Source organism: Equus asinus, chromosome 13 (genome assembly GCF_041296235.1).
Source record: "Equus asinus isolate D_3611 breed Donkey chromosome 13, EquAss-T2T_v2, whole genome shotgun sequence".
NCBI classification, from domain to species: Eukaryota; Metazoa; Chordata; class Mammalia; order Perissodactyla; family Equidae; genus Equus; species Equus asinus.
The window spans coordinates 18267636-18292335 of record NC_091802.1 but is presented as its reverse complement, the minus strand read 5'-3'; the positions used below and the strand labels follow the sequence as shown (position 1 = coordinate 18292335).

Here is a 24700-nt window from a genome sequence, read left to right as displayed (position 1 = left end):
TTTTGGAGAGGAGTTGGGTTGGGTTTTGTATTATTTGTGAGTAGTAAATGAAATCTTCAATTTTTTTTTTTACAGAGCATGTTTAATTTTTATTTAAAAAATATTTAATAAATCCATATAGTAAAAAATCAAAATGGCATAGAAACCTATGCATTGAAAAGTCTCACTGTTTCCCATGGCTCCATCTGCCCCATTCCCACCCCCACATATACCCTATTGGTAACCACTTTTATTATTCTTCCTTGCCCTTTCCAGGTTTTGTGTGTGTGTGTGTGTGTGTGTGTGAGCAAGATTGGCCCTGAACTAACATCTGTTGCCAATCTTCCTCTATTTTTTTGTATGTGGGATGCCACCACAGCTTGGCTTGACAAGTGGTGCTAGGTCTGTGCTCAGGATCCGAACCTGCAGACCCCAGGCCAGGAAGCTGAGCACACAAATTAACCACTATGCCACTGGGTCAGCCCCCTTTTCTGGGTTTTTTGATGCAGATACAAACAAATAACAGTAAAGATTTTTTTTTTTCCCCAGGAAAATTCCCAGATGTTTCAAGGTAGACCTTGCAAGAATATGTACCCTAATGAATATTTTCCTCATGGAATAACAAATGGAGCTAGTTGGTATAATGTCCCAGGTAAACATTATTTTATATCAAGGCCATACAACTTGATAGATTTTCTGTCTCCCTGGATGGTGCTGCTTGTTACTGATTTTTTTAATTTTGAGAAAGAATCATTCTTTTAAAAATATTGTTTAAATACTTTAAAACATTCAGGTAATCTTTTCAACTAGCTTTACATTTGGCGCACTTTTGAGTTTTGAGTAAAAATAATGTACTAAAACTTGATGAAAGTGTTATACTTTACCTCTGGCTATAACAAAAAACCTTAGATATGCTAATAAGAAGAGTGTAAGCTACACTTGAACTCTTCTTGAACATGAAAGTACAAGTGTTTTACCTGTACCACAAGCATCAAAGAGCTCTCAAAGGAATGTATTACTGTTTTTCAACCAATGCTGATAAAAGATTAATTTGGCTTTTTCACTAGGAATATTGCTTACGTTTTGGGATCTGAGCTAGTTAGAACTTCTTCAGAGTGACTGGTTTTAATTTTTTATCCTTTTAGGTGGTATGCAAGACTGGAACTATTTACAAACAAATTGCTTTGAAGTGACTATTGAACTAGGTTGTGTGAAATACCCATTTGAGAAAGATTTGCCAAAATTTTGGGAACAGAATCGAAGATCTCTAATCCAGTTTATGAAACAGGTGACTATTCAGGAGTGAAGTATGAAATTTCTCTCAAGAGCAAGAAGATTTTTGTGTGTACATGTGGTTGTCATGCAGTGATTTTAGAATACAGCCTTTTGAATTCCAATTTGGCCTGTTCATGTTTTAGTTATTTATCTAGAAAATTCATGGATGGAAATGAGTCTTTTTGTATACATGGAGAAGAGTTGAAAATGACTAAACAATGTAGTGATGTTTTGCTCTTAATGGTTAGTGGTCACTTTTTACCCTGTCTGTATTAAAGGCTAGTGTAAATTGAGTACACACCTAAGCATTTGTCAGGTGATAGAAAGAAGGGCTGTGGGGTGAATGTTTTTATTATTTTTCTTTTTTGCCAGTTGTTTACTGTGAAATGATTAGTGTCCTTTTGTTTGGGTATGCATGGTGGCCAATAGCTAAAGACTGTAAGAAATATGCTAATAATGGTTTATTATTAGGATAATCTGACCAGTACTTTGTGCCAGTAGTACTTTTGGGCTATATTCTTTTTACTGAGTGGAGCAGCATAAAGGCTGTGAGTTTGCATACTAATTTTTTAAAACATTTTATTATGAAAAATTTTAAACATAGAGAAAAGTTATGACTAATAGAATGAACACTACCTTCACCTAGATTTGACAGTTTTTAGCATTTTGCTGTATATGCTTTATTTATATATAAAAATTATATGTATTATATATGTACACACATATATACACTTTTTTTGAACTACTTCTATGTAAATTGCAGATGTTACGATATTTTACCCCTAAACATTTCAGAATGCTTCTTCTAAATATAAAGTTATTCTCCTAAATGCCGTCTCCGAATGCCATTATCTTACCTAAAAAAATGAACAGTAATTCCCTGTTACCTAGTCCCTAGTCCCTATTCAAATTTTCCCTTTTTGTCCCCAAATATCTTTTTATAGCTTTATTTTAGAACCAGGATCTAGTCAAAGTTCATGCATTACATTTGATTATTACATATCTTTGCTCTCTTTAATGCAGAATAGTCTTTCCATTTTTTTTGATGACATTTCCTTTTTAAAGAAGCCAGGCCAGTTTCCCTATAGAAAGTCCTATATTCTGAAATTGTCAGATGTGCTAAAGTTTAAACAGTGTTATTTACATTCGTCAGGATAAAGACAAACCTAACCTATGAAAAATTGGCTTTTCGGAAACTAAAATATTTTGTTTAATGGGCATTTACATTTAGGTTTACCCTGAACTCTTAAATTCCTGTTTTTCCCACGTGTTTATATTATTAACGATATGTTATTTTGGATATGAGCTCCCAAAATAATTAGATGATGATCTTTACCATTGAAATCGGGGTGTCCTTGTATTTTCTCCAGGTTCATCAGGGTGTCAAAGGATTTGTCCTAGATGCCACAGATGGCAGGGGTATATTAAATGCCACCATTAGTGTTGCTGAAATTAATCACCCCGTGACTACTTACAAAACTGGAGATTACTGGCGTCTCTTGGTTCCAGGAACTTATAAAATCACAGCATCCGCTCGAGGGTGAGTGACTGAATGTTTTGAAACTGAGTGCTTGGGGATAAGATGAACATGGCCCCATTCTGGGAGATTATTGCCAGAAAGCCCTAGAGACCCTGCTGAGCAACCTTGAGTTTGATGCTGGGAAGTTTAGAGCTGTTTACATATTTGACTCTCCTCTAGTGGCAAGTGAGTACATGAACTATCAGGTGTAAGAAATCTGTGAAATTATGCACTTTGAACAGTCGCCTCTTTTACTCTCCTCTCAGATGCCTGCCCCGTGTCCAGATGGGAAGGCATAGTGAGTGATCTCCTTCACTATTGGTAACAGTTCTGGGAAGTACCTGTTATTTGGAGCAAAAAGATTCCTGTTCTGCTGCATGGTTCTAGTCATGTTGTCCAATAAATACCACCACTTTACATTTGTACCCTTTTAAAGCCTTTTAAGCTCTTTCACACTCTTTTTTTTATTATTATTATTAGTGTACGTTTACCTTATTGCTTCAGTGAAATTTTCTTTCTTATTGCTAATTCTCTAAGAAAGGCCATTTTCATCTTTTTTTACAAGTTTTCTTTCCACAAAGATATATTTACTTAAAAAGAGAAAATGAACTTATACCCTTTTTTTCCCTTGGACAAAGCTTAATTTTCTTTATCTTCTCCCTCCTTTACAAACAGCTTAGAACTGGAACAACCTGATTGTTTAGTCTGAAACTTATCATTTTTACCCTCTTGTAGTTTTTTTAATGTTTTGATAAGTATAGATGTTACCACAGGATATTCTCCTCCCCCTGACTAGCTGTCTTAGTTCGGTAAGAGTTAGTTTGAGTACCTCTTGAAGGGTAGGTACGTGAAAACATTTATAGCCATTGTTAACCTTTTTAAAATTTTTTTTTTTTTTTGAGGAAGATTAGCCCTGAGCTAACTGCTGCCAATCTTCTTTTTGCTGAGGAAGACTGGCCCTGAGGCAACATCCGTGCCCATCTTCCTCTACTTTTTATGTGGGATGCCTACCACAGCATGGCTTGCCAAGCGGTGCCATGTCTGCTCCCGGGATCGAACTGGCGAACCCCAGGCTGCCAAAGCGGAACTTGCACACTTAACCGCTGCGCCAGCAGTCTGGCCCCCATTGTTAACCTTTTTTTAAAAAATACGCCACAGTTATCTCAAGGATTCACATATCCTCTGCACTTGTCTGTTTCCCCAGGGCTTGAGTATTCCAGCTGAAGAAGTGTGGCTCTGATCTGTCTCCTTTATTGTAGGTATAATCCTGTTACCAAGAATGTGACCGTAAAGGGTGAAGGTGCTATTCAGGTCAACTTCACGCTTGTGCGATCTTCAGCAGATTCAAACAATGAATCAAGGAAAGGAAAGGGGGATAGCACCAACACTGAGGATGCCAGTGATCCAACTACTAAAGTGTTTGAAACTTTAATTAAAGACCTTTCAGCTGAGAATGGTTTGGAAGCCCTCATATTACGCTCCTCCTCAAATCTGGCTCTTTATCGATACCATTCATACAAAGACTTGTCAGAGTTTCTGAGAGGACTTGTGATGAACTATCCACATATTACAAATCTTACCAAGTAAGTGTCACCTTCTGACTGCCTTTATTTTTTTGAGAAGTTACATTCAGAATAAGCCATGTTGAATGGTTCTTGTTATTTATTTGGAAACTGAATGTATTGAGAGTTGGAGTTTACTTATTTTGAAACAGATACTTTGCTTGGAGATCTTTCTAACAATGAATCTTGGAAACTTTTATGAGAAATATTGGAGATTACCTGTTAGATTAGCAATGTATGGCCTGTGCCTCCAGAAAATGTCAAAATTACCTGTTCTAATGATTACGTTGAGTGATTTCAAAACCCTGTTCCCTTGTCAGCTGCAGGTTCATGTTCTGACTACATATTACTTAGTTTTGTATTTTGTATTTTGCTGGGGGCAAGGGACATATTTGGAACTCTGAGCTCACCTGTCAGGGGTTGTCCTTTTTTCAAATTAGAAAATGAAGCCTGGTTGCTGTCCTTTTCTGTACTCTGTTCTCTGTTCACAGTGGCGCTTCCCTGAATCCTTAGGGTCATGTGTGATTGAGGGTCCTGGGAAAATATGCAGGACTGGCTTATGTAAAACTGATGGCTGTGACAGCCTTTACCTTTACTTTCTGAGGCTTCTCTGCCTCCTTTCACTGTTTCCTTATAAATCCTCTTTAGGTCTTGTTACAGTTACTCCAAAATTATTTCCTTAATTTGTTGATTCCTATTGTTTGCCTATTATAGAGCCTTTACTGTGCTTTGCATTTTGCCCTGAGTGTATAGTTCTCTACTACATACCAAATCAACGTTATCCAGCCTTTTACTTTTTTACTTTGTTTTTCTTCATTGGTCCTTTTAATTTTACCAGCGAATTTAGCTTCTCAAGTACTGGTTTATAATGTTCATAGATGCAAAGAACTATATTTACTTTGGCAATACCAATTATGTCTCTTCCTCAACTGATTCTTGAGTATTTCTGCCTAGTTCAGATTTTAATGTAGTCCATCTTACTACTACATTGAGCTTACAGACTTCCTTATTTTAAAATAAACTAAAAGTTGGACATTATTTTGCTATCCATTTACTTAGTTCATTTAAGTTTTTTTGACCTTCCAATTCAAGATGCACTTTTTAGTTAGATATTTCCCCCCAAATATGTAATACCTGCCAGTGGTGGGACACAAGACAGTTATAGGTGGTCCACCAACAAGTGCTAAATATCATTGAATAGCATTGTGAAAAAGCAATAATTTTTCTATTCTATGAATCCTTCTCAATTTGATGCTAATATATTTTTTCTATCTAACTCTTGTAAATCTCCCTTTATATTAAAGAAAGCAGGCCTTAAGTTCAGAGCTCTTTAGGCAAGCAGGACATTTTAAATGATTTTTACTGTGATACTGGTATTGCATTTACAGTAAAATATAGTGTCTTATTTATATAAATTTATTTTGATTTAACAAGTGAGGTTTTCTACATTCATTTACATTGAAATTTTTCTGTAATAAAAATGTGAGTTAATTGAAAAGGCATATATTGGGACCAGCCTGGTGGCGTAGTGGTTAAGTTTGTGTACTCCGCTTTAGCGGCCTGGGGTTCACCGGTTTGGATCCCATACATGGACCTACACACCACTCATCAAGCTATGCTGTGGCAGCATCGCACATACAAAATAGAAGAAGATTGCCACAGATGTTAGTTCAGCAACAGTATTCCTCAAGCAAAAAGGGGAGGCTTGGCAACCGATGCTGGCTTAGAGCCAATCTTCCTCACCTTTGAAAAAAAAAAAAGACAGACATATATTAACTAAATAATAGTATAGATTATAGAAGATAGGGCAAATATTGTGAAGATCGTGTGAGAGTGGCTGAATTTGGAGGAATGCTAAGGTAAATCACAATCTTTCCTAAATCTGATAGTATCTCACTTTTATTTGATTTTGTTTGGTCAAGGAAAAATAGTTTCCTTAAGGTTTTCTGGCATAATCACTCATTTTTTAAAGACATTTTAAGACTTCTCATGTTTTTTTAATTTCTTTTTTTTAAATCTGTAAGTCAGCATTAATGTAATGCTTGATTACTTGCTGACTTTTTGTTTTTGTTTTTTAAAGTTTGGGACAGAGTGCTGAATATCGTCACATTTGGTCCCTTGAGATCTCCAATAAGCCCAACGTATCTGAGCCTGAGGAACCAAAGATCCGTTTTGTTGCTGGTATCCATGGAAATGCTCCTGTTGGAACTGAACTGCTTTTGGCTCTGGCAGAATTTCTCTGTCTAAACTACAAAAGGAATCCAGCTCTTACCCAAGTAAGAGAATAACCTGTTTTGACATTCTAAAAGGAAAAAGCTCAGTGATACATTGATATCAAGGCACAATTTTAAAAGTTTTAAATGTTCTGTTAGATTTTACACAGACACACTTTTAGTGCATTATAAATTTTGCTCTTTAAAAATGGACCATCTTTAGGGGGCTGGCCCCGTGGCCGAGTGGTTAAGTTCGCGCGCTCCACTGCAGGCGGCCCAGTGTTTCGTTGGTTCGAATCCTGGGCGCGGACATGGCACTGCTCATCAGACCACGCTGAGGCAGCGTCCCACATGCCACAACTAGAAGGACCCACAACGAAGAATATACAACTATGTACCGGGAGGCTTTGGGGAGAAAAAGGAAAAAATAAAATCTTTAAAAAAAAAAAAAAAATGGACCATCTTTGTAGATGCTTATTGTTAATAGTGTCTATCATATATCTTTGTATCTATTAAGCAGTGTAAAGGGAAAAATAGTAAAGGTTTGTATTTGGTCCTCCTTCATTTAATAGTCAAGTTATATGTCCAGTCTTTTCACAGTTCTGCACAGTCTACCGGAGGAGCTTCCCTTCCCAGTTACTTATATAGGATACTATATTGAAAAGTGAGATGGAAGACAAATAGTTTTTCTTTTCATGTAATAAATACAAAGTTATTGGACATTTTGACTGCTGAGAGATTTTGGAAAAAGCAATATGACATTGTCTACTTAGCCATCCATCCATGACTACAGAAAAGAACTTTGATCTAGTGGCTTAGGCATATATGATTGAGCAACTTAGTTCTGTGTTGTCTTAGAGAAAGGAAGGAAAGACTGCATCCTTCTAGAACACTCGCTAATTGGCACTGTGTACATAGAACTTAGGAAAGGCAAAAGGAACTAATATTTGTTTAATACCTACTGTGTGCCTGGTACTATACCATGTACTTTACATACATGGAAATTTAATCCTCAATCCTGTATTTGTTATCTCCATTTTATAGATGTAAAAACTGAGGCAGAGGTATTTGATGACTTACAGAAAGTCACACAGCTAGTAAGTGGTAAAACCAGGATTTAAATGCAAGTGTCACTCTAAAGCCTATGCTATTTTCTTCTACCACACTGCCTCCCTAAAAGAGATTTGGAAAGAATTGCTGTCATGATTTGGATCAGAAGGAACCTATGAGATTAGGCGAGATGAATTTAAATCAGACTTAATAAAAAAATATTTTGCTGGGGCCAGCCCTGTGGCTCAGTGGTTAGGTTCGCATGCTCCGCTTCAGCAGCCCAGGGTGTCACCAGTTCAGATCCTGGGCACGGACATGGCATCACTCATCAGGGCCATGTTGAGGCGGTGTCCCACATGCCACAACTAGAAGGACCCACAACTAAAATATACAACTATGTACTGGGGGGATTTGGGGAGAAAAAACCAATAAAAAAAGAAGAAGAAGAAGAAGAAGATTGGCAACAGTTGTTAGCTCAGGTCCCAATCTTTAAGAAAAAAGAAATATATTTTGCCATCTTCAGCAAAGCAAATTCCATTGACTTCTTCAGGTGAGTTGTGAGAGGTGTCTCAAAGACATTTTTTGTTCTTTTTGTTTTTGGTGAGGAAGATTGCCCCTGAGCTAACATCTGTGCCAGTCTTCCTCCATTTTGTATGTGGGACACCACCACAGCATGGTTGATGAACGATGTGTAGGTCTACACCAGAGGTCTGAACCCACGAACCCTGGGCCACTGAAGGGGAACAGGCAAACTTAACCACTACGCCACTGGGCCAGCCCCTTTGTGTTCTTTTTTAAAATGCGAGAGTACCTAGGATGGTAGTTCTCAACCCTGGCTACACATTAGAAACATCTGGGACATTTTTAAAAATACCACTGCTGAGGCCCCATCTGCAGAGGTGTCAGTATTCCTTTAAAAGCTCCTTAGGTTATTCTAATATTCCAATGTTCTAATATTGGTCAGAGTTGCTACCTACTGATCTTATGATTATAACAGACTGTATGTCATAGGTAAAATACCTACCAGGAATTTGAAAACTCCTAGTTTATGAGATTTTCCCTCACTGATTTAATTGGGCTTGAACTAGATCACTTGAGATTACCATTTGTTTTGTGCTAAGGATCAGAATTGTCTGGTGAGATCAAGAAAATATGTACATACCCAGGGACCTGTGCTGAAGCCCAAGCATGCATACTTCAGAAAAAAATCTCCCCCAGGGGAAAGATTTAAGAACCACTGAATTAAAGGGTCTCAAATATTTTCAATCTCTAGACTACCTTAACAGAACAAATAAACCAGGAATCACTTATTCTGATTTACTATTACAAATATGTAGGATGGGGGCTGGCCTCGTGGTGGAGTGATTGAGTTCGAGCCATCTGCTTCGGTGGCCTGGGGTTTCACCAGTTCGGATCCTGGGCGCAAACATGGCACTGCTCATCAGGGCATGCTGAGGCGGTGTCCCATATAGCTCAACCAGAAGGACCTACAACTAGAATATACAACTATGTACTGGGGGGCTTTGGAGCGAAGAAGAAGAAGAAATAAAATATGTAGGATGAAGTATGTCAGAAATCAGTTCATAACACATATGTAGGTATTAATGTCTATGGATCATCTGGAAGATAAATTGTTATGGATAGGACAAATGTCCTACTTCATTTTTTCTTTTTTTGACATGCTAATTTCAATTCTTCTGTCGTATTGTTTCCAGGCATACATTGATATTTGTCAGATTCTGCATTCCAGTTTTTAATCTGGAAAATACAGTCTCACCGTTGTTATTGATTTAAGCCAGTGGTTGGTCAGCAAACTTTCTCTATAAAGGGCCATGTAGTATATATTTTAGGCTTTGTGGGACAGATGTTCTGTGTTGCAACTACTCAACTCTGCCACTACAGCGCAAAAACAGCTGTATGAGCGGGCATGACTACATACCAATAAAACTTTATTTATAGTAGCAAGCAGCAGGCTGAATTTAGTCTGAAGCCAGTGGTTTCTGAACCCTGTTGTGTGTAAGTCATCAGGAGGTCTCTGGGAACATTAGTTGTGCAGTAGTTTCTGTTTCTTTTTTATTGTATTTGGAACCAGAGAAAATTTAATTTTTTAAAATTTATTTATTTATTTTTAGTTATGACTTTTAAATTTGTGTTTAAAACAAACAATAAAGAGTTTCCCTTTGAGGCATAGGAGGGTACCTTGTAATTCCACTTAGAGCTAATAAACTCATTGATTTCTGTTTCTTCTTTAGTTGGTTGACAGGACTAGAATTGTGATTGTCCCTTCTCTAAATCCAGATGGGCGAGAGAGAGCACAAGAGAAAGACTGTACTTCAAAGATAGGACGAACAAATGCTCGTGGCAAAGACCTGGATACAGACTTCACAAGTAAGGGCTAATTTTTAGGCCATTAAAGTACTTTGCAGATAATTTTATTTCTCGTCGCTAGGAGTTTGGTTGATCCTATTTTGTAGATGAGTAATGGGGTACTTTCTTTCTAGGTTATGGATATAAGGTACAAATGAATACAGGTATCTAGAAAACTTTTCAAATTTTTCTCCTTTATCATTTGCACAAGTAATTCAAGTTTTTTCTGAGAAATTCAATCAATAATATTGGGGAGTTCCGCCACTAGTCGTACAGAGATGTATATTCTCTCTCTCTACCCTCCCCATGTATGTGTGTATACACACTCATGATATATGTGTATGTTGATTTGAAGGGGCCTATTTCTTATTTAACTTAAATAGGATCATCAACTATATATATTGTTTTGTAACTGTTTTCATTGAATATATCATTGACATCTTTTCATTTTATACTTATAGATCTCTAACATTCTTATTAATGGCATCTTATTATGCAATTAATAAATGGCAATGTTCTAGTTTATTCAATCATTTCCCTGCTGATGGACATTTAGTTTCTTTCTAATTTTTTGCTCTTACAAACAATGCTGCAGAAAACACCTGCTTTCTGAAAAATCCTACTTTCTTTCAAAGATAACTTATACATTCCCTAAATTATTTTTTAAAGGAGGATGTGTCCATCCCTTTTTGTTTCCAAAAAGAATTTTCTTAAACTTGCTTAGAGTTTACATGTTATCATGAAGTTTGTGAAGCTCAAAATAATCTACCTTCCAGAGTGTATCTTTCTTGCTTGAGATAGTGGCTTATGGAGTTAACAAAGTGTTTAGAGATTTTGTAAGTTAGCCTTTGGATTGTGTTCAAGTAGAGAATATTTTCTTAGTTACACTAAAATTGTAAGATATTGTTATTTTGTATTTGACTTTTCTATTTTTAGATAATGCCTCCCAGCCTGAGACTAAAGCCATCATTGAAAATTTGATTCAAAGACAGGACTTCAGTCTTTCTGTTGCTTTAGATGGTGGTTCAGTGCTAGTCACATACCCATATGACAAGCCAGTACAAACGGGTATGTAGAACATCACTTTACATATATGCCGTTTAAGCTCATATAGGAAATTCCAATTAAGTAATGTCCCTTCTAAGTTTTTTTTAAATGGTAAGTATTTGAGTATACTCCATAAGCAAATAACCAAACTAAGAAGATAGTACATTTATCAACAGTCTAAATAGTTACTTGGAATAGAGAGGTAAAGTCTAATGATGGCCTGGTTTTATTGAGTGTAGCCATCTTGTCACATCTGTTCAATTTAGTCCACAAGCATTTATTGAGCAATTGTGTCTGTACACATTGGGAATACAAAAGTGAATAAGACACAGTGCCTGCCTCAATAAACTCATATTGTATGTAACCAAATATTAGCAGTACAAAATTGCCCTCCCTTGCTTTAAACCTTGACTGACCGCTTGTACCTTATGGTGAGTTAAACAGTTGCTTGTTGAATCTCTCTGGGACCATTGTATATGGAGATAGTTTGTGTTGTTTTCAATGCACTTATAAGGAATATTGTTATTGGGCCAGAGTTGCCCCAAAATGTAGTAAAACATACCAAAAGTAAATTTGTATTTTAGTATGGTAGCCTGTTGTGTAAACTTACCATTAGTACCTTTTAATATAAGGAAGATGTTTGTCTTCTTAGTTGGATTATCCTGGGCTGAAAAGAAACAAGTAAATTATAATGACTCCTCAGTAAACTTCAGTGGGGTGCAAGATTTACTAGAAGATGACTTTTGTGTCCATGAAGTTGAACTTGGGGAAAAATCTTTTGGATTTCTCTACTGATTTCTAAATTTTTCTTTTTGTAGTGGAAAACAAAGAGACTCTAAAGCATTTGGCATCTCTTTATGCAAGTAATCATCCATCAATGCACCTGGGTCAGCCAGGTTGCCCAAATAAATCAGGTAGGTATTTTTCCTACCTTTTGTTATTTTTATTGCTGCTTTTGGGTGGGTAGGTGGGCATGTCAGGGACAAAGAACACTTGCTTTATGATCTTGTTAATCCTTCGTCTCTCAATTCTTTTATAGATGAGAATATTCCGGGAGGAGTAATGCGTGGAGCAGAATGGCACAGTCACCTGGGCAGCATGAAGGTATGCTTTAGGCAATACAGTGAGAATGGAGTTGTAAATAACAGCCATTGAGTGAAAGAATAGGTACTTTTCTGATATAGCAAGTGGCATCTGCTTCATGGCTTTCTTGACATGCTAGCCCTTAAATTAACCTCTGACAGCATTTTTTGTTTTGCCATTTTAGCCATTTTTAATTGTACAATTCAGTGACATTAATTACATTTACAATGTTGTGGAACCATCGCCATGTCTATTTCCAAAACTTTTTCATCACCCCAAACGGAAACTCTGCACCCAAAAGCGGTAACTCCCCATTTTCCTCTCTGGTAACTTCTACGTACTTTCTATTCTTTGTGTACTTGCCTATTCTACATATTTAATAGAAGTGGAATCGTACAGTACTTGTCTTTTTGTGTCTGGGTGCTTTCACTTAGCATAATGTTTTCAAGCTTCATTCATTTTGTAGCATAAATCGGTACTCCATTCCTTTTTATAACTGAATAATGTTCTATTGTATTTTGTCAGTTTATCGGTTCATCTGTTGATGGACAGATGTTTCCACCTTTTGGCTATTGCAAATAATGCTGCAATGAACATTTGTGTGCAAGTATCTGTTTGAGTCCCTGTTTTCAATTTTTTGGAGTATATACCTAGAAGTGGAATTTGCTGGTCATACTGTAATTCTATGTTTAACTTTTGAGCAACCGCCAAACTTCCACATCGACTGCACTATTTTACATTCCTATCAGCAATGTATGAAGCTTCCAATTTCTCCATATTTTCAACAACTTATTTTCCGTTTTTTGATTATAGCCATCATAGTAGGTATGAAGTGGTATCTCACTGCAGTTTTGATTTTCATTTCCCTGACAACTGATGATGTTGAGCATCTTTTCATATGCTTATTGGCCATTTCTATATCTTTTTTTTTTATTAATGTTATGATAGATAACAACCTTGTGAGATTTCAGTTGTACATTTTTGTTAGTCATGTTGTGGGTACACCACTTCCCCCTTTGTGCCCTCCCCCCACCCCCCCTTTTCCCTGGTAACCACCGATCAGATCTCCTTATCAATATACTAACTTCCACCTATGAGTGTAGTCATATAGAGTTCGTCTTTCTCTGACTGGCTTATTTCGCTTAACATAATACCCTCGAGGTCCATCCACGTTGCTGTGAATGGGCCAATTTTGTCTTTTTTTATGGCTGAGTAGTATTCCATTGTGTATATATAACACATCTTCTTTATCCAATCATCAGTTTCTGGGCATGTAGGTTGGTTCCATGTCTTGGCTATTGTAAATAATGCTGCGATGAACATAGGGGTGCAAGGGACTCTTGGGATTTCTGATTTCAGGTTCTTAGGATAGATACCCAGTAATGGGATGGCTGGGTCATAGGGTATTTCTATTTTTAACTTTTTGAGAAATCTCCATACTGTTTTCCATAGTGGCTGTACCAGTTTGCATTCCCACCAACAGTGTATGAGGGTTCCTTTTTCTCCACAACCTCTCCAACATTTGTCGCTCTTGGTTTTGGATGTTTTTGCCAATCTAACGGGTGTAAGGTGATATCTTAGTGTAGTTTTGATTTGCATTTCCCTGATGATTAGCGATGATGAACATCTTTTCATGTGTCTATTGGCCATATTCATATCTTCTTTTGAGAAATGTCTGTTCATGTCCTCTGCCCATTTTTTGATCGGGTTGTTTGTTTTTTTGTTGTTAAGCAGTGTGAGTTCTTTGTATATTATGGAGATTAACCCTTTGTCGGATAAGTGGCTTATAAATATTTTTTCCCAATTAGTGAGCTGTTTTTTTGTTTCAATCCTATTTTCCCTTGCCTTGAAGAAGCTCTTTAGTCTGATGAAGTCCCATTTGTTTATTCTTTCTATTGTTTCCCTCCTATATCTTTTTTGAAGAAATGTCTATTCAAGTCCATATCCATTTTAAAATTGGGTTGGTTGTCTTTTTGTTGAGTTATAAGAATTTTTTGTATATTTCAGATGCTAAACTCTTATCAGATATTTGATTGGTCAATAGTTTCTCCCATTCTGTAGATTGTCTTTTCACTTTCTTGATAATGTCCTCTGATGCTCAAAAGTTTTCAATTTTGATGAATTCAAATTTATTTACTTTTTTCTTTTGTTGTCATATCTAAGAGTTCATTGTGAAATCCATCGCCATGGAGATTTGCGCCTATGTTTTCTTCTAAGAATTTTATGGATTTACCTCTCATATTTAGGTCATTGATACATTTTGGGTTAATTTTTGTATGATATGAAGTAGGAGTTCAACTTCATTTGTTTATATGTAGAAGTCCAGTTTTCCCAGCACCATTTGTTGAAAAGACTATTCTTTGCCCCATTGAATGGTTTTGACACTCTTATCAAAAATCAGTTGACCCTGGGTTTATTTCTGAACCCTAAATTCTATTCCATTGGACTCTATGTCTATTTTTATGCCAGTGCCACTGTTTTGATTACTGTAGCTTTGTAGTAAGTTTTGAAATTTGAAACTGTGAGTCATCCAACTTTATTTTTCCAGATTGTTTTGGCTATTCAAGGCTCCCTCTAGTTCCATTTGAATTTGAGGATTGTCTTCTCTTTTTCTACAAAAAGGCTGTTGGAATTTTGTTTGGGGTTGTGTTGAATCTGTAGATCACTTTGGGTTGTATTGACATCTCAACAGTATTGTCTTTTTGTTCATGGATGCAATATGTCTTTCCATTTACTTAGGTCTTCTTTAATTTCTTTCTGCTAGTCTTTTAATTGGTTGTCCATCTACTTCAAATTAGTCAGGAGTTGTTAGCAGATGGGTGGTTAGCTTGTCATTCCATTCACATGAGTAAGCAGAAAATTCACTGCCTTCCCATCTCTGCCTGCCTTCCCGCCTTTCTTTACTAAGAGCTTACTATGTGTGAGGCACTTTGCTATATTAGTGATAAATAAAATATATTCCCTGGCCCATTGTACAAATAACTATGTTACAGAATTAATCAATTTGATCTAAAAGAGAGCAATTCTGAATGTACCATGAGAAATTAAAGACAGAAAACGTCACACATAGTCAGAGATGTAGCCTTCTTTTCATAGAGGAGATGGCATTTGGGATGCAGAGATGGTGAAGCAAGACATTCCAGAAAGAGGAAGCGGTATGGGCGGAGATCAATAAGCAGTATAGTTTTGTTATAATATAGGATATAATGGAGAGCAGCAGAAGACAAGAATGGAAAGAGAGTTTGAGGCTTTGATTGTTATAGTAAGGAATGAAAGGGCGCTGAAGGTTTTGAGCAGGGATATAGTGACATGATCTGAGCTGTGCTATGGAAAAATCAATCTCTTAACAGTGGGTTTAGATAGTTTTGAATAAGGAGAGAGTGTGGTGCAGGGAGACTGGTTTAGAATGGCCTAGACAAGAAATAATGAGTGCCTAGATTAGGGTAGTGGCAATGGGTGTGGAATCAAGGGATGAAGTTTCAGAGATATTGTAGAGGTAGAATTGACAGGATCTGGCAAGTGATGGATGATAGCAAGAAATTGACATCAGGGACAGGAGATTTCATTTCTGTGTGAGAAAATGAGTTAATATCATTAACTGAATTAGGAAAAAGAACAGATTTGGGGGAAAAGGTGGAAAGTTAGGTTTTAAACCTGTCCACACAAGCAGATCCTGGATAAATGCTATCTTGTAAGCAGTGGCTGTTGTCCAGCTGGCTTGATCCTGCAGGTGGAAGATAATGAGAGGACAAGTGCTTGTGATTCTACCTCTAGAGCTCCAAGAGCAGCAGTAAAGTTCCAGGGTTTAGAGGGAAGCCGGCCCTCTGCATTTACTTATTCATTCATTCATAAATTCAGCAAACCCTAATAAATCCCTTCTTCCTGCTGGGCACTGTGAGAAGCACTAGAGATATAAGAGTGAATTAGATATAGTCCCTGGTCTCATTGGCCTTTTTAGGAGTGGCCATGTTTGTGACTGATTATAATACCAAGCAATTTCTTTATATTTGCAATTGTAAAATGCTTTACAGATTCTTTGTATACATCACTAGGTTTTCTTTTTATTCCATTTGTTGCATTACAAAGCCTTTTTCTTACTTTTACTTATTAATTTTCCTACATTTGTTTTTGAATTTTATATCAGGATTATAGTGTCACCTATGGCCACTGTCCAGAAATCACAGTATACACAAGCTGCTGCTACTTTCCTAGTGCAACCCAACTCCCTTCCTTGTGGGCAGAAAATAGAAAATCTCTTCTTAGCATGTTGGTGGAGGTGAGTCTTTCCCTTTTAACTAGAAGCAAACTCTCAGGAATATGTTCAATGAAAACCTTTATCAAAACATTTTCTTAATTTATTACCAAAAATTATATTATTTATTTTCAATGTATATAGAAAGGAGAGTTTTGTTCAATTTATATTGCCTAAATAGGTGTCCTGAGTTCACATATCTGGAATCTGCTGTAATTTAGGCAATTTAACCCTGTGAGGTGTGGCAGGTTCTTTCATTTGAATGTCACACAGAATTACTCGAGACAGTGTACTGTGGTGGAAAGTAAATCCTTCAAGGGATCAGAAGATTTGAGTTCTAATGCTTTAGGCTTTGACTATGTCAGAGTTCTCTTTACCCTTATTTCCATCTCTATGCCTCTGAAGCAGTGACTGAGTAGCACACAAGGTCAGAGTCAGCAGGAAGGGAGGAATAAGTCAGTCTTATGGGGCTATTTGTTGTTTTGTTTGTTTCTTTGTTTTTGTCATGCCTCAAGCTATTACCTCTAGAATAACTGGCCTTATGAAAACATAAATTTATATTTTAAACATTTTTTTCAGGTTCATAAGGGAGTGCATGGATTTGTTAAAGACAAGACTGGCAAACCAATCTCTAAAGCAGTCATTGTACTCAATGAAGGAATAAAAGTACACACAAAAGAGGGAGGTTATTTCCACGTACTGTTAGCCCCGGGTGTCCATAACATCAATGCCATCGCTGATGGGTATCAGCAACAACATTCACAGGTAAGAAACTCAAATTGAGTAGTATCATGTAAATTCTTATTCTTGAGAGTACTTCAGGGGCCGCCCGGTGGAGTAGTGGTTAAGTTTGCGTGCTCTGCTTTGGCGGCTCGGGGTTCACAGACCCAGATCCCAGGTGCAGACCTAGCACTGCTCCTTAGGCCACACTGTGGCGGCATCCCACCTAAAAGAGAGGAAGACTGGCAACAGATGTCAGCTCAGGGCCAGGCTTCCACACACACACAAAAATGAGTACTTCCATTTTATTTTGTAACTCTTGTTCTTGTGGAGAATAAAGAAATAAAAAATGTGACCACCTCTTGATTTTGAAATCTTGTTATCTTTCTGTCCTTTGGCAGCAAAAGGGATATGTTCATAGCATTTTGTCTACTTTAAATGACAGTGAATCATCTCCTTGGTTTGTTATAAAGGCCCTAGGAATATAACAGGAATACAATATGCCTTAAGTAAGCTTTTTCATAATTCTTGCACTCTATCCTTCCAGGTCTTCGTGCATCATGATGCAGCTAGTTCTGTGGTAATAGTCTTTGACACAGATAACCGGATATTTGGTTTGCCGCGGGAGCTTGTGGTAACTGTATCAGGTAAAGAAATATAAATTTTTAGAAGTTAAAGTTAAAACCAGTTAAAAACATTTCAGTTTGAGAGTGGATCACCTCAATAATCACTTGAAGCTAGTCACTTTTCTTCTAATGTCTCATTATCTAAATGTAATTTTCCTGGAACACTGTCCTCCTAGATGTTCTCATGGCTTTCCCACTCATGTTTTCAGGTCTGTACTCAAATGTCACCTCCACAGAGTGGCATTTCCTGATCACCCTAGCTAAGATAGTACCCCTGTCACCATCTGCACCCCACTTTTTTCCCATTATAGCATGTATCACTCCCTGATATTATATTTTGTATTTAGTCATTTATTTGTCTATATTCGATCTCTCCCACTAAAACATAAGCTCTGGGATAACAGGGAGTTTATCTGCATTGCCAGCATCTAGAGCCATGGTTGACATGTAGTGGGTCTTAATGAAGAGTTGTTGACTGAATGAATGATTTGCTTTATGTTAAGATCATAAGTCTTTTGGGCTTTGACTTATATTAGTTGTGTTTTTCCAAGATCCTGGGAGGAGGAAATACTTGTTTTCTCCAGGGTTAATGTGTGTCATAGCTTGAAATACTGAAAGGTTAGAAAGAAAAAAATATGTGATAAAATAATAAATATTCGGCTGTATTGTATCTTTTTTGACACAAAGAACTTTGGTTCATTTCTAAATGCAACTTGGACTTGATGCAAAATAACCAAATTTTATTACAGGGTGTGTGGGGAAGAGATCTTTAGTTAAGAGAGAGTGGTATATTGGAAACATGGTCAAATCACAGAGCCTGTTGTGGTGTTTAAAGTGAAGAGTTCCTAGTTTGAACCACATAAAGTGTGAATAATGTAGTGGTTAGAAACACAGGAGCTAGGATTCAGCCATGGTCTAAATCTGGCTCTGCCGCTCATTAGCTGTCATGAACTTAGTTTTTATTATGATTTTATTATTATTATTTTCTGTTACTAAGACTCTTATTCTGGTAACCTATGTACAAATATTTTAAGTAAATGAGAGATTTTGGATGAGATGAAAATTTACTGGAAAGGAAAAGTAGAACTTATTGATTGATAAACAGCAGGTTGCAGAATAATAAACAGTTTGATTTCATTGTGGTGAAAGAAAAAAATACATACACATGCACATACAAAAATACATACACAAAGGTCTGGAAAAATATGCACTAGGGTTATTAAAATGATCTCTGGGTAATGGAAACGTGATGCAGGGTTTTTGGTATTTTTGCTTATCTCTATTTTTCTAATTTTGTGTACTATACAAGTATTACTTCAGTAATAATAAGAGGTTATTTCTAAGTGCATGAAATAAAAATAAAATAAATGAAGGGCGTATTATAAAAAGTGCTATTGTAAGCAGCTGCCTATTTATATCCTTAAAGTCGAATATACTCACGTGGTTTTGTTTGGCAGGTGCCACCATGTCGGCATTGATCCTCACAGCTGGCATTATTTGGTGCATCTGCTCAATCAAGTCTAACAGGCACAAGGATGGCTTTCATCGGCTCAGGCAGCATCACGATGAGTATGAAGATGAAATTCGCATGATGTCAACTGGCTCCAAGAAGTCCCTCTTAAGCCATGAGTTCCAGGATGACACGGACACTGAAGAGGAAACATTATATTCTAGCAAACATTGAAACACACACCTTACGTATCTCCCAGCATAAGTTCCAGGCAAAATTACAGTTCCTTTTGGGAGACACTGCATTAAGAAGAGAGACTATCTTGCTTCTTCGAAGAGCTTTGGGAAGTTAACTTGCTAAATTTGTATTTTCTGTGAATTTGGCTGGCAGTTTTGAACTTCCCCTCCTTAAAGTACTCATACTTTTAAAAAAAAAAATCTGCTTTCTATTTATGCAGCAGAAATGGGACAGCCACTTTGTTTTTCTTTTTAATTTAAGATGAGTTGTTTGGAGCTTATGTTGTAACTGCATAAAGCCAACTAGTGGGTGTGGTACTTTGCACATCAGGTGTTACTAGTGGCTTTGGCTTTTTTTCTTTATTTTAAATGGCCAAAAGAATCCAGAAACTTAAGGCAGGGACAGCAGTCAGAATCTGACATAAAGCTTTAAAAACTCAAGGTTTTCTCAACCTACTGAGGAGTACTTTTCTCTAGTTATTAAATAGCTGGAGTTTCTCTTATTATTCAGGTTTAATGGAGGCTGAATTGATTATTAAATATATATTAGGAAATGAATAAATGGGCTTCCGCATTTAGCTTTCTACTTGTCCAAGGCTAGATCAGAACTGGTGGGCTGTGCTCTAAGTAGGATTTCACTACCTCTCTTGTAAGGTTGAGCAAAGTTCTAAATATCCCCATTTTAAGGGAGAACTTGTTGACTTTGTTGTAAAAGATCTAAGTGTCCATTTGAATGGAGCTGAGAGGGAGATCTAGCAAAAGCTAAAACTCATGTTGCCTATCTTTTAACTTGGTAAAAACCCACAGGTGCTGCTGCTTTTATCTGTGAAGCACTAGTTTATTCTAGGAATGCCTAATTCTTTAATATTTCCTAAATTTGAACCTTTTTCTATGATGTACATTTATGGTTTTCAGATGACCCAGTAATCTACAAAATCGGAATTCTACTGAAAGTATCTGGAAGCGTGGACGAGACCTACTTGCACATTCTTAACTTACATTTGAACACAAAATATCTACAGTTCATACTCCAGCCCAAGCCTACACCCTGTAATAGCATACCTTTGTTGAAATAGCTTGGCCAGTCTAATTCAAATAGACCTCTACAAGGGTTTGGGTTCTTTGTCCTAATGTTTCATTTGATAGTTTCTTTTTGATCAACCAGTGGAGTTAAAAGTTCAGTTGAAAGCATGGCTTTAAATATGGCTCCCTCTATTAAAAAAAAAAAAGCAAACTGTGGACTTCCATGTGATACAACACTGTGGTGAGAAAGTGTCGTCTTCACTGCCAGTCAGGTTATTGCATAGACCTGAAAGATTGCATTTTATTGTGTCTATAATATCATGCTATTCAATGGAAATGATGGTTTTTTGTAAGTCTGAGTCTTACCAATGATCTGTTTAATACCTTTGAATGTTTTAAGGCCAACTTGCTGCTGAACGTGTGCTAAATCAGGGAGTCAAAAAACGTGCTCTCATCTTTTCAAATTGTACTCTATATCCATTAATGTATCAGTCATCCCAAAGCCTTGATGGAGTGCTTTACCACCCACCAAGATCATTCCACCAAATTTTGTGAGGAATGCACCCAAAGTGGCTTTATAAAAAGAGATTTGGTTTAGCAGAGATAATGAGGTCATGCCATTTGTTAGTATCTTTGATGAATTTGGGTGGTTTAAGGTTAAGCCATTCTGGTATTAATCCTGTTATTAACAACTCTAAATTTTGAGCCCTTTCTACCCTACTCTGACCCCACCACATACATAAAATGGTTTGCGGGGTGGTAATACTTAATGAAATATACATGATTTAATTTCTCCTAATAGTACTTTACATTTTCTTTAAGGAGATAATGTGGTGGTATTGCTCTTTTCAGCTTTATTTTTAAGAGTGCAAAGTCAGAAAACCAAAAAAGCGCCTGTGAGTGGCTGGCCCTGCTTGGGATGTTGCAGGTAGAAATGAAACAAAGTTGGTATGACAGCCTTTACTTAATTAGCATTGGTCTTCACTAGAGGATGCCTTTTAAATTCATTTCTCTCATGAATTAAACGTGTCTTCAATTGTACATCACAGTGGCTGGGGCTCCATACCTTTTAAGCATGTGTGAAACTTTTTTAGAAATGAACATACACGTAGTTCTTTTAGTAATTTTGTCCTGAATGGAAAACCAAATTCTGCTATAAATCTTGACTCTTTAATGAAATTCTAAATAATGCATTGCTCTGGAAAACAAGGCCTTCTCAGCCTGATACCTATTAAAAGAATGTACAGGATCATGACTACTAAGACTGTGTTCTCAGCCCTGCTTTATCTTTTATTTGTGGATCTAATCTAATATTAGGCCACATTAACTGCTTAAGGCATTGAAGCCATATGAGATGGGGAATGCATTTCTTGAGTGTTTCTCCTAGAGACTTTCCATTTCCTTGGAGTCATGGAGGCAAGTAAGTATCACAGTATTAAGAAATTTGCCCAAGTCTGAGTTGTGCCTTTCTTTACTCACAAGGCATGTTTTTTGTCCTGGTGATCAGTTTAAGCCTTCTTCCCTCCCAGCTCCTTAATAAGAGCAAAGTGATTGAGTAGGTAATGTTCAAAGTGTCTGCCTATGTGTGTATATGTACTGGTTATGCAATTCAATAAGATGAACTCAAGTTAATTTCAGAAGGAAAGACCTTTTGGTTTTGATATATTTTGCTGAACACTTGTGTAGTAATTGGGATCCCATCCACTTGGGGAATGCTTGCAATTCTCATTGGCAGGAATTTGCTTTGGGACCTTGTCATCCTCCAGAAAGGAAACATAATGTATATTTGGCTCAATGTGATTGATTGGTTAATCTTTGGTAACTTTCACCTGAATGGAATTTGCTGAATTAATGAGTATTGAACTTAAAATTAATTCTGAGTTGACAAATAAATAAAAGGTAGTGCTTATGCCTGAGCTTATTCTGTTTCTGAGCTAACATGAGGTTACTCAGTAACCATGACCTGCTCCTCCATTTCCATTTATTCTCAGCAGTAAATAGTTTTATCATCTTGTCACCAGGAATGCACTTGTGCCAGGTTTTGTCCCTGCTGTATTAAAAGCTTCTTGGCTATGAATGCTGTAATAGTGCCCTGTGTTATGGTTCTCTGATGGAATTGTTTTTAACAGTAGCAACTTTATTGTCACTACAAAAAAATTCCACTATGGTTGACTTTCAGTGATTTTCTATCTAGGAATTTTTTGATAAATCTTTGAGTTTCTGATTTGTTTTAAATAAAGCAGATTTTTTGGGGTGACTGGGGCCCTTATTAATGTCTACTGAACTTGGATTTTCAGTTCATGAGGAAATATCTCCCAACACATATTTCTCCTATTTGTAGCAATAATTAATCTTCCACTTGACTTTCAAAATATTGTCCTACTTGATTTTGATTAGACAGAATGTATTATGAAATTTGAAAGTAGGCTACCATTTTAAGGCAATTGGATATAAATTATTTAAATATGTATGATTATGTCTTTTATAAATGGCATAACATGAGTGGACTAGCTACATTCTATGCTGCCATGCTGCAGATTTTCTGGAGGTATGACCTAATGATATTTTTTTATGCTCAGATTAAAAATCAACTTTTCACCTCTCCATTTTTTCAGAATGACATTCCCTGGCTCCAGAACAATCTATAGTTATTTATACGAGGTGCCCAACACTCATTCATCTCAAGTGCTTCAGTCTTTGGTTTGTTTCATGCACTGTGCCTTCAAAATGAAATTTTTAAAAGGGACTTTACATGAAGTTAATAGTAGTTTTAAAAAGTCAATCTGTGTAATTTATGTGAAATCTAACTGTAATGAGTTCCTTTCTGTTTTTTATATGTAAACAGATCTACTAATCCTGTATAAAAGTTATTTTATGATGTTTGTCTTTCTTTGTGTTTTGTCTCATAATCTTTTTTCAAAAGCAATAGACCAGGAAAAGTTATTGTTCCAATTTGAAAGTTATATATTTAGTTTTTCTACCTATACTAGGGGAAAAATGGTACCAGGCTTGGAACAGGGTGTCACCTGTAGAGTGCTTTTGTCTTCATGAACTGACTCCAAAGAAAGCTATATTTCTGAAATAATCACATCATATAGTGGCCACAGTTCTCTTTTCTGTTTGTAGCTCAGCTAGATTGATTAAAGTCCAATCATTCCACAATGAACACCACAAAACTAGCCATTGAAAGGTTTATGTACCTGTTTCAAACTTGTTAAAAATTTCATCCTTTTTCCAGATGAGCCCAGTTAGAGTACTGTGTCCTGCCACTTTAGGCACAGTAGTGATGAATTCAATATCCTTTTTTCATTTAGCCATAATTTGTTGATACTGCTGCTCTAATGGGAATTGGGAAAGCAAAGTTATAAAAGAAATGTGGGCTCTCCTGACAGGGAACTCAGTCCAGACTGGAGAAAGAGAAATGGGAGTAAGCCGTACTTCTGTAGTGATTGGTTCCTCTAAAAAAGTCTCTGGGGTAGAGGAAGTAGAGCATAGAGATTCGAGCATGGACTTTGGAGTTAGGCCAGTCTGTGATTGATTCTGGGCTCTGCCACTTGCTACCTATGTGACCTTGGATTGTGCAAGTTTCTTAACATTCCTGATAGGATTATAGTGGTAATTAAATGAAATGATGTTAGGAAGGGGTCTAAAGTGATATTTGACTCCGAGTTGAATGCCTGTGGTAATCAGCATCATTTTCCTTCATTTGCTGTTTTCTGATCCTCTTGAAAGAAAGTTATGTCAGTGAATATATGTACAAACAAAGATCTGTTTACAGGTGGTCCTTTTAATTTAGGATAAATCCTTAGACATGAATACTTAAGGAAAAAAAAGCTATGAAATTTTCCGTTATGTGATTCTGTAGATTGTCTAGCATGTCAGAAAAGTTTTAAAAATTTGTGCCAAATGCTTCGTATTTGTTTTTAATTTAAATTAGGTTGTATTTATGCTTATTCAGTGAAAGCAGCCTTATTTAAGTGCTGCAGGAACTCCAAACAGTGATATGGTTCTTTTTCCCCCAGTGTCTGAAATATTTTCCTGAATTTTGACAGGAGTTTTCTCATACTGAATCAAGAACCTTTTGGTTTGTATCATAAACAGTAATCTACTGATTATGTTTTGTTTTTCAGATTTCTAGGAGCTGAGTGTTCTCAACAAAGTAAACATGATGCTAAATGCTAATACACTACTCAGTTATGAATAAATGCCATCGTGTTAGGTCTTCATCTCTTATTCTCACATGCAGTTAGAATGCCAAGTAATTCTATGCTATTTATTGCAAACCTCAGATAAGTACA

General features: G+C 36.6%; 1 protein-coding gene across 1 annotated transcript in view; it reads left to right on the top strand.

Annotated features, from left to right (window-relative positions):
• Positions 1 to 23280, top strand: part of CPD (carboxypeptidase D) — a 64601-nt gene extending 41321 nt beyond the window's left edge. Inside the window, exons 9-21 of the mRNA XM_044744533.2 lie at positions 529 to 631; positions 1125 to 1267; positions 2625 to 2794; positions 4033 to 4356; positions 6416 to 6611; positions 9851 to 9986; positions 10902 to 11033; positions 11831 to 11926; positions 12052 to 12116; positions 16240 to 16371; positions 16927 to 17112; positions 17615 to 17714; positions 19151 to 23280. Of these exons, the coding sequence (XP_044600468.2) occupies positions 529 to 631; positions 1125 to 1267; positions 2625 to 2794; positions 4033 to 4356; positions 6416 to 6611; positions 9851 to 9986; positions 10902 to 11033; positions 11831 to 11926; positions 12052 to 12116; positions 16240 to 16371; positions 16927 to 17112; positions 17615 to 17714; positions 19151 to 19377 (2010 nt within the window). The 3' untranslated portion in view covers positions 19378 to 23280. The remainder of the gene's footprint in view (positions 1 to 528; positions 632 to 1124; positions 1268 to 2624; positions 2795 to 4032; positions 4357 to 6415; positions 6612 to 9850; positions 9987 to 10901; positions 11034 to 11830; positions 11927 to 12051; positions 12117 to 16239; positions 16372 to 16926; positions 17113 to 17614; positions 17715 to 19150) is intronic.
• Positions 23281 to 24700: the final 1420 nt, after the last annotated feature.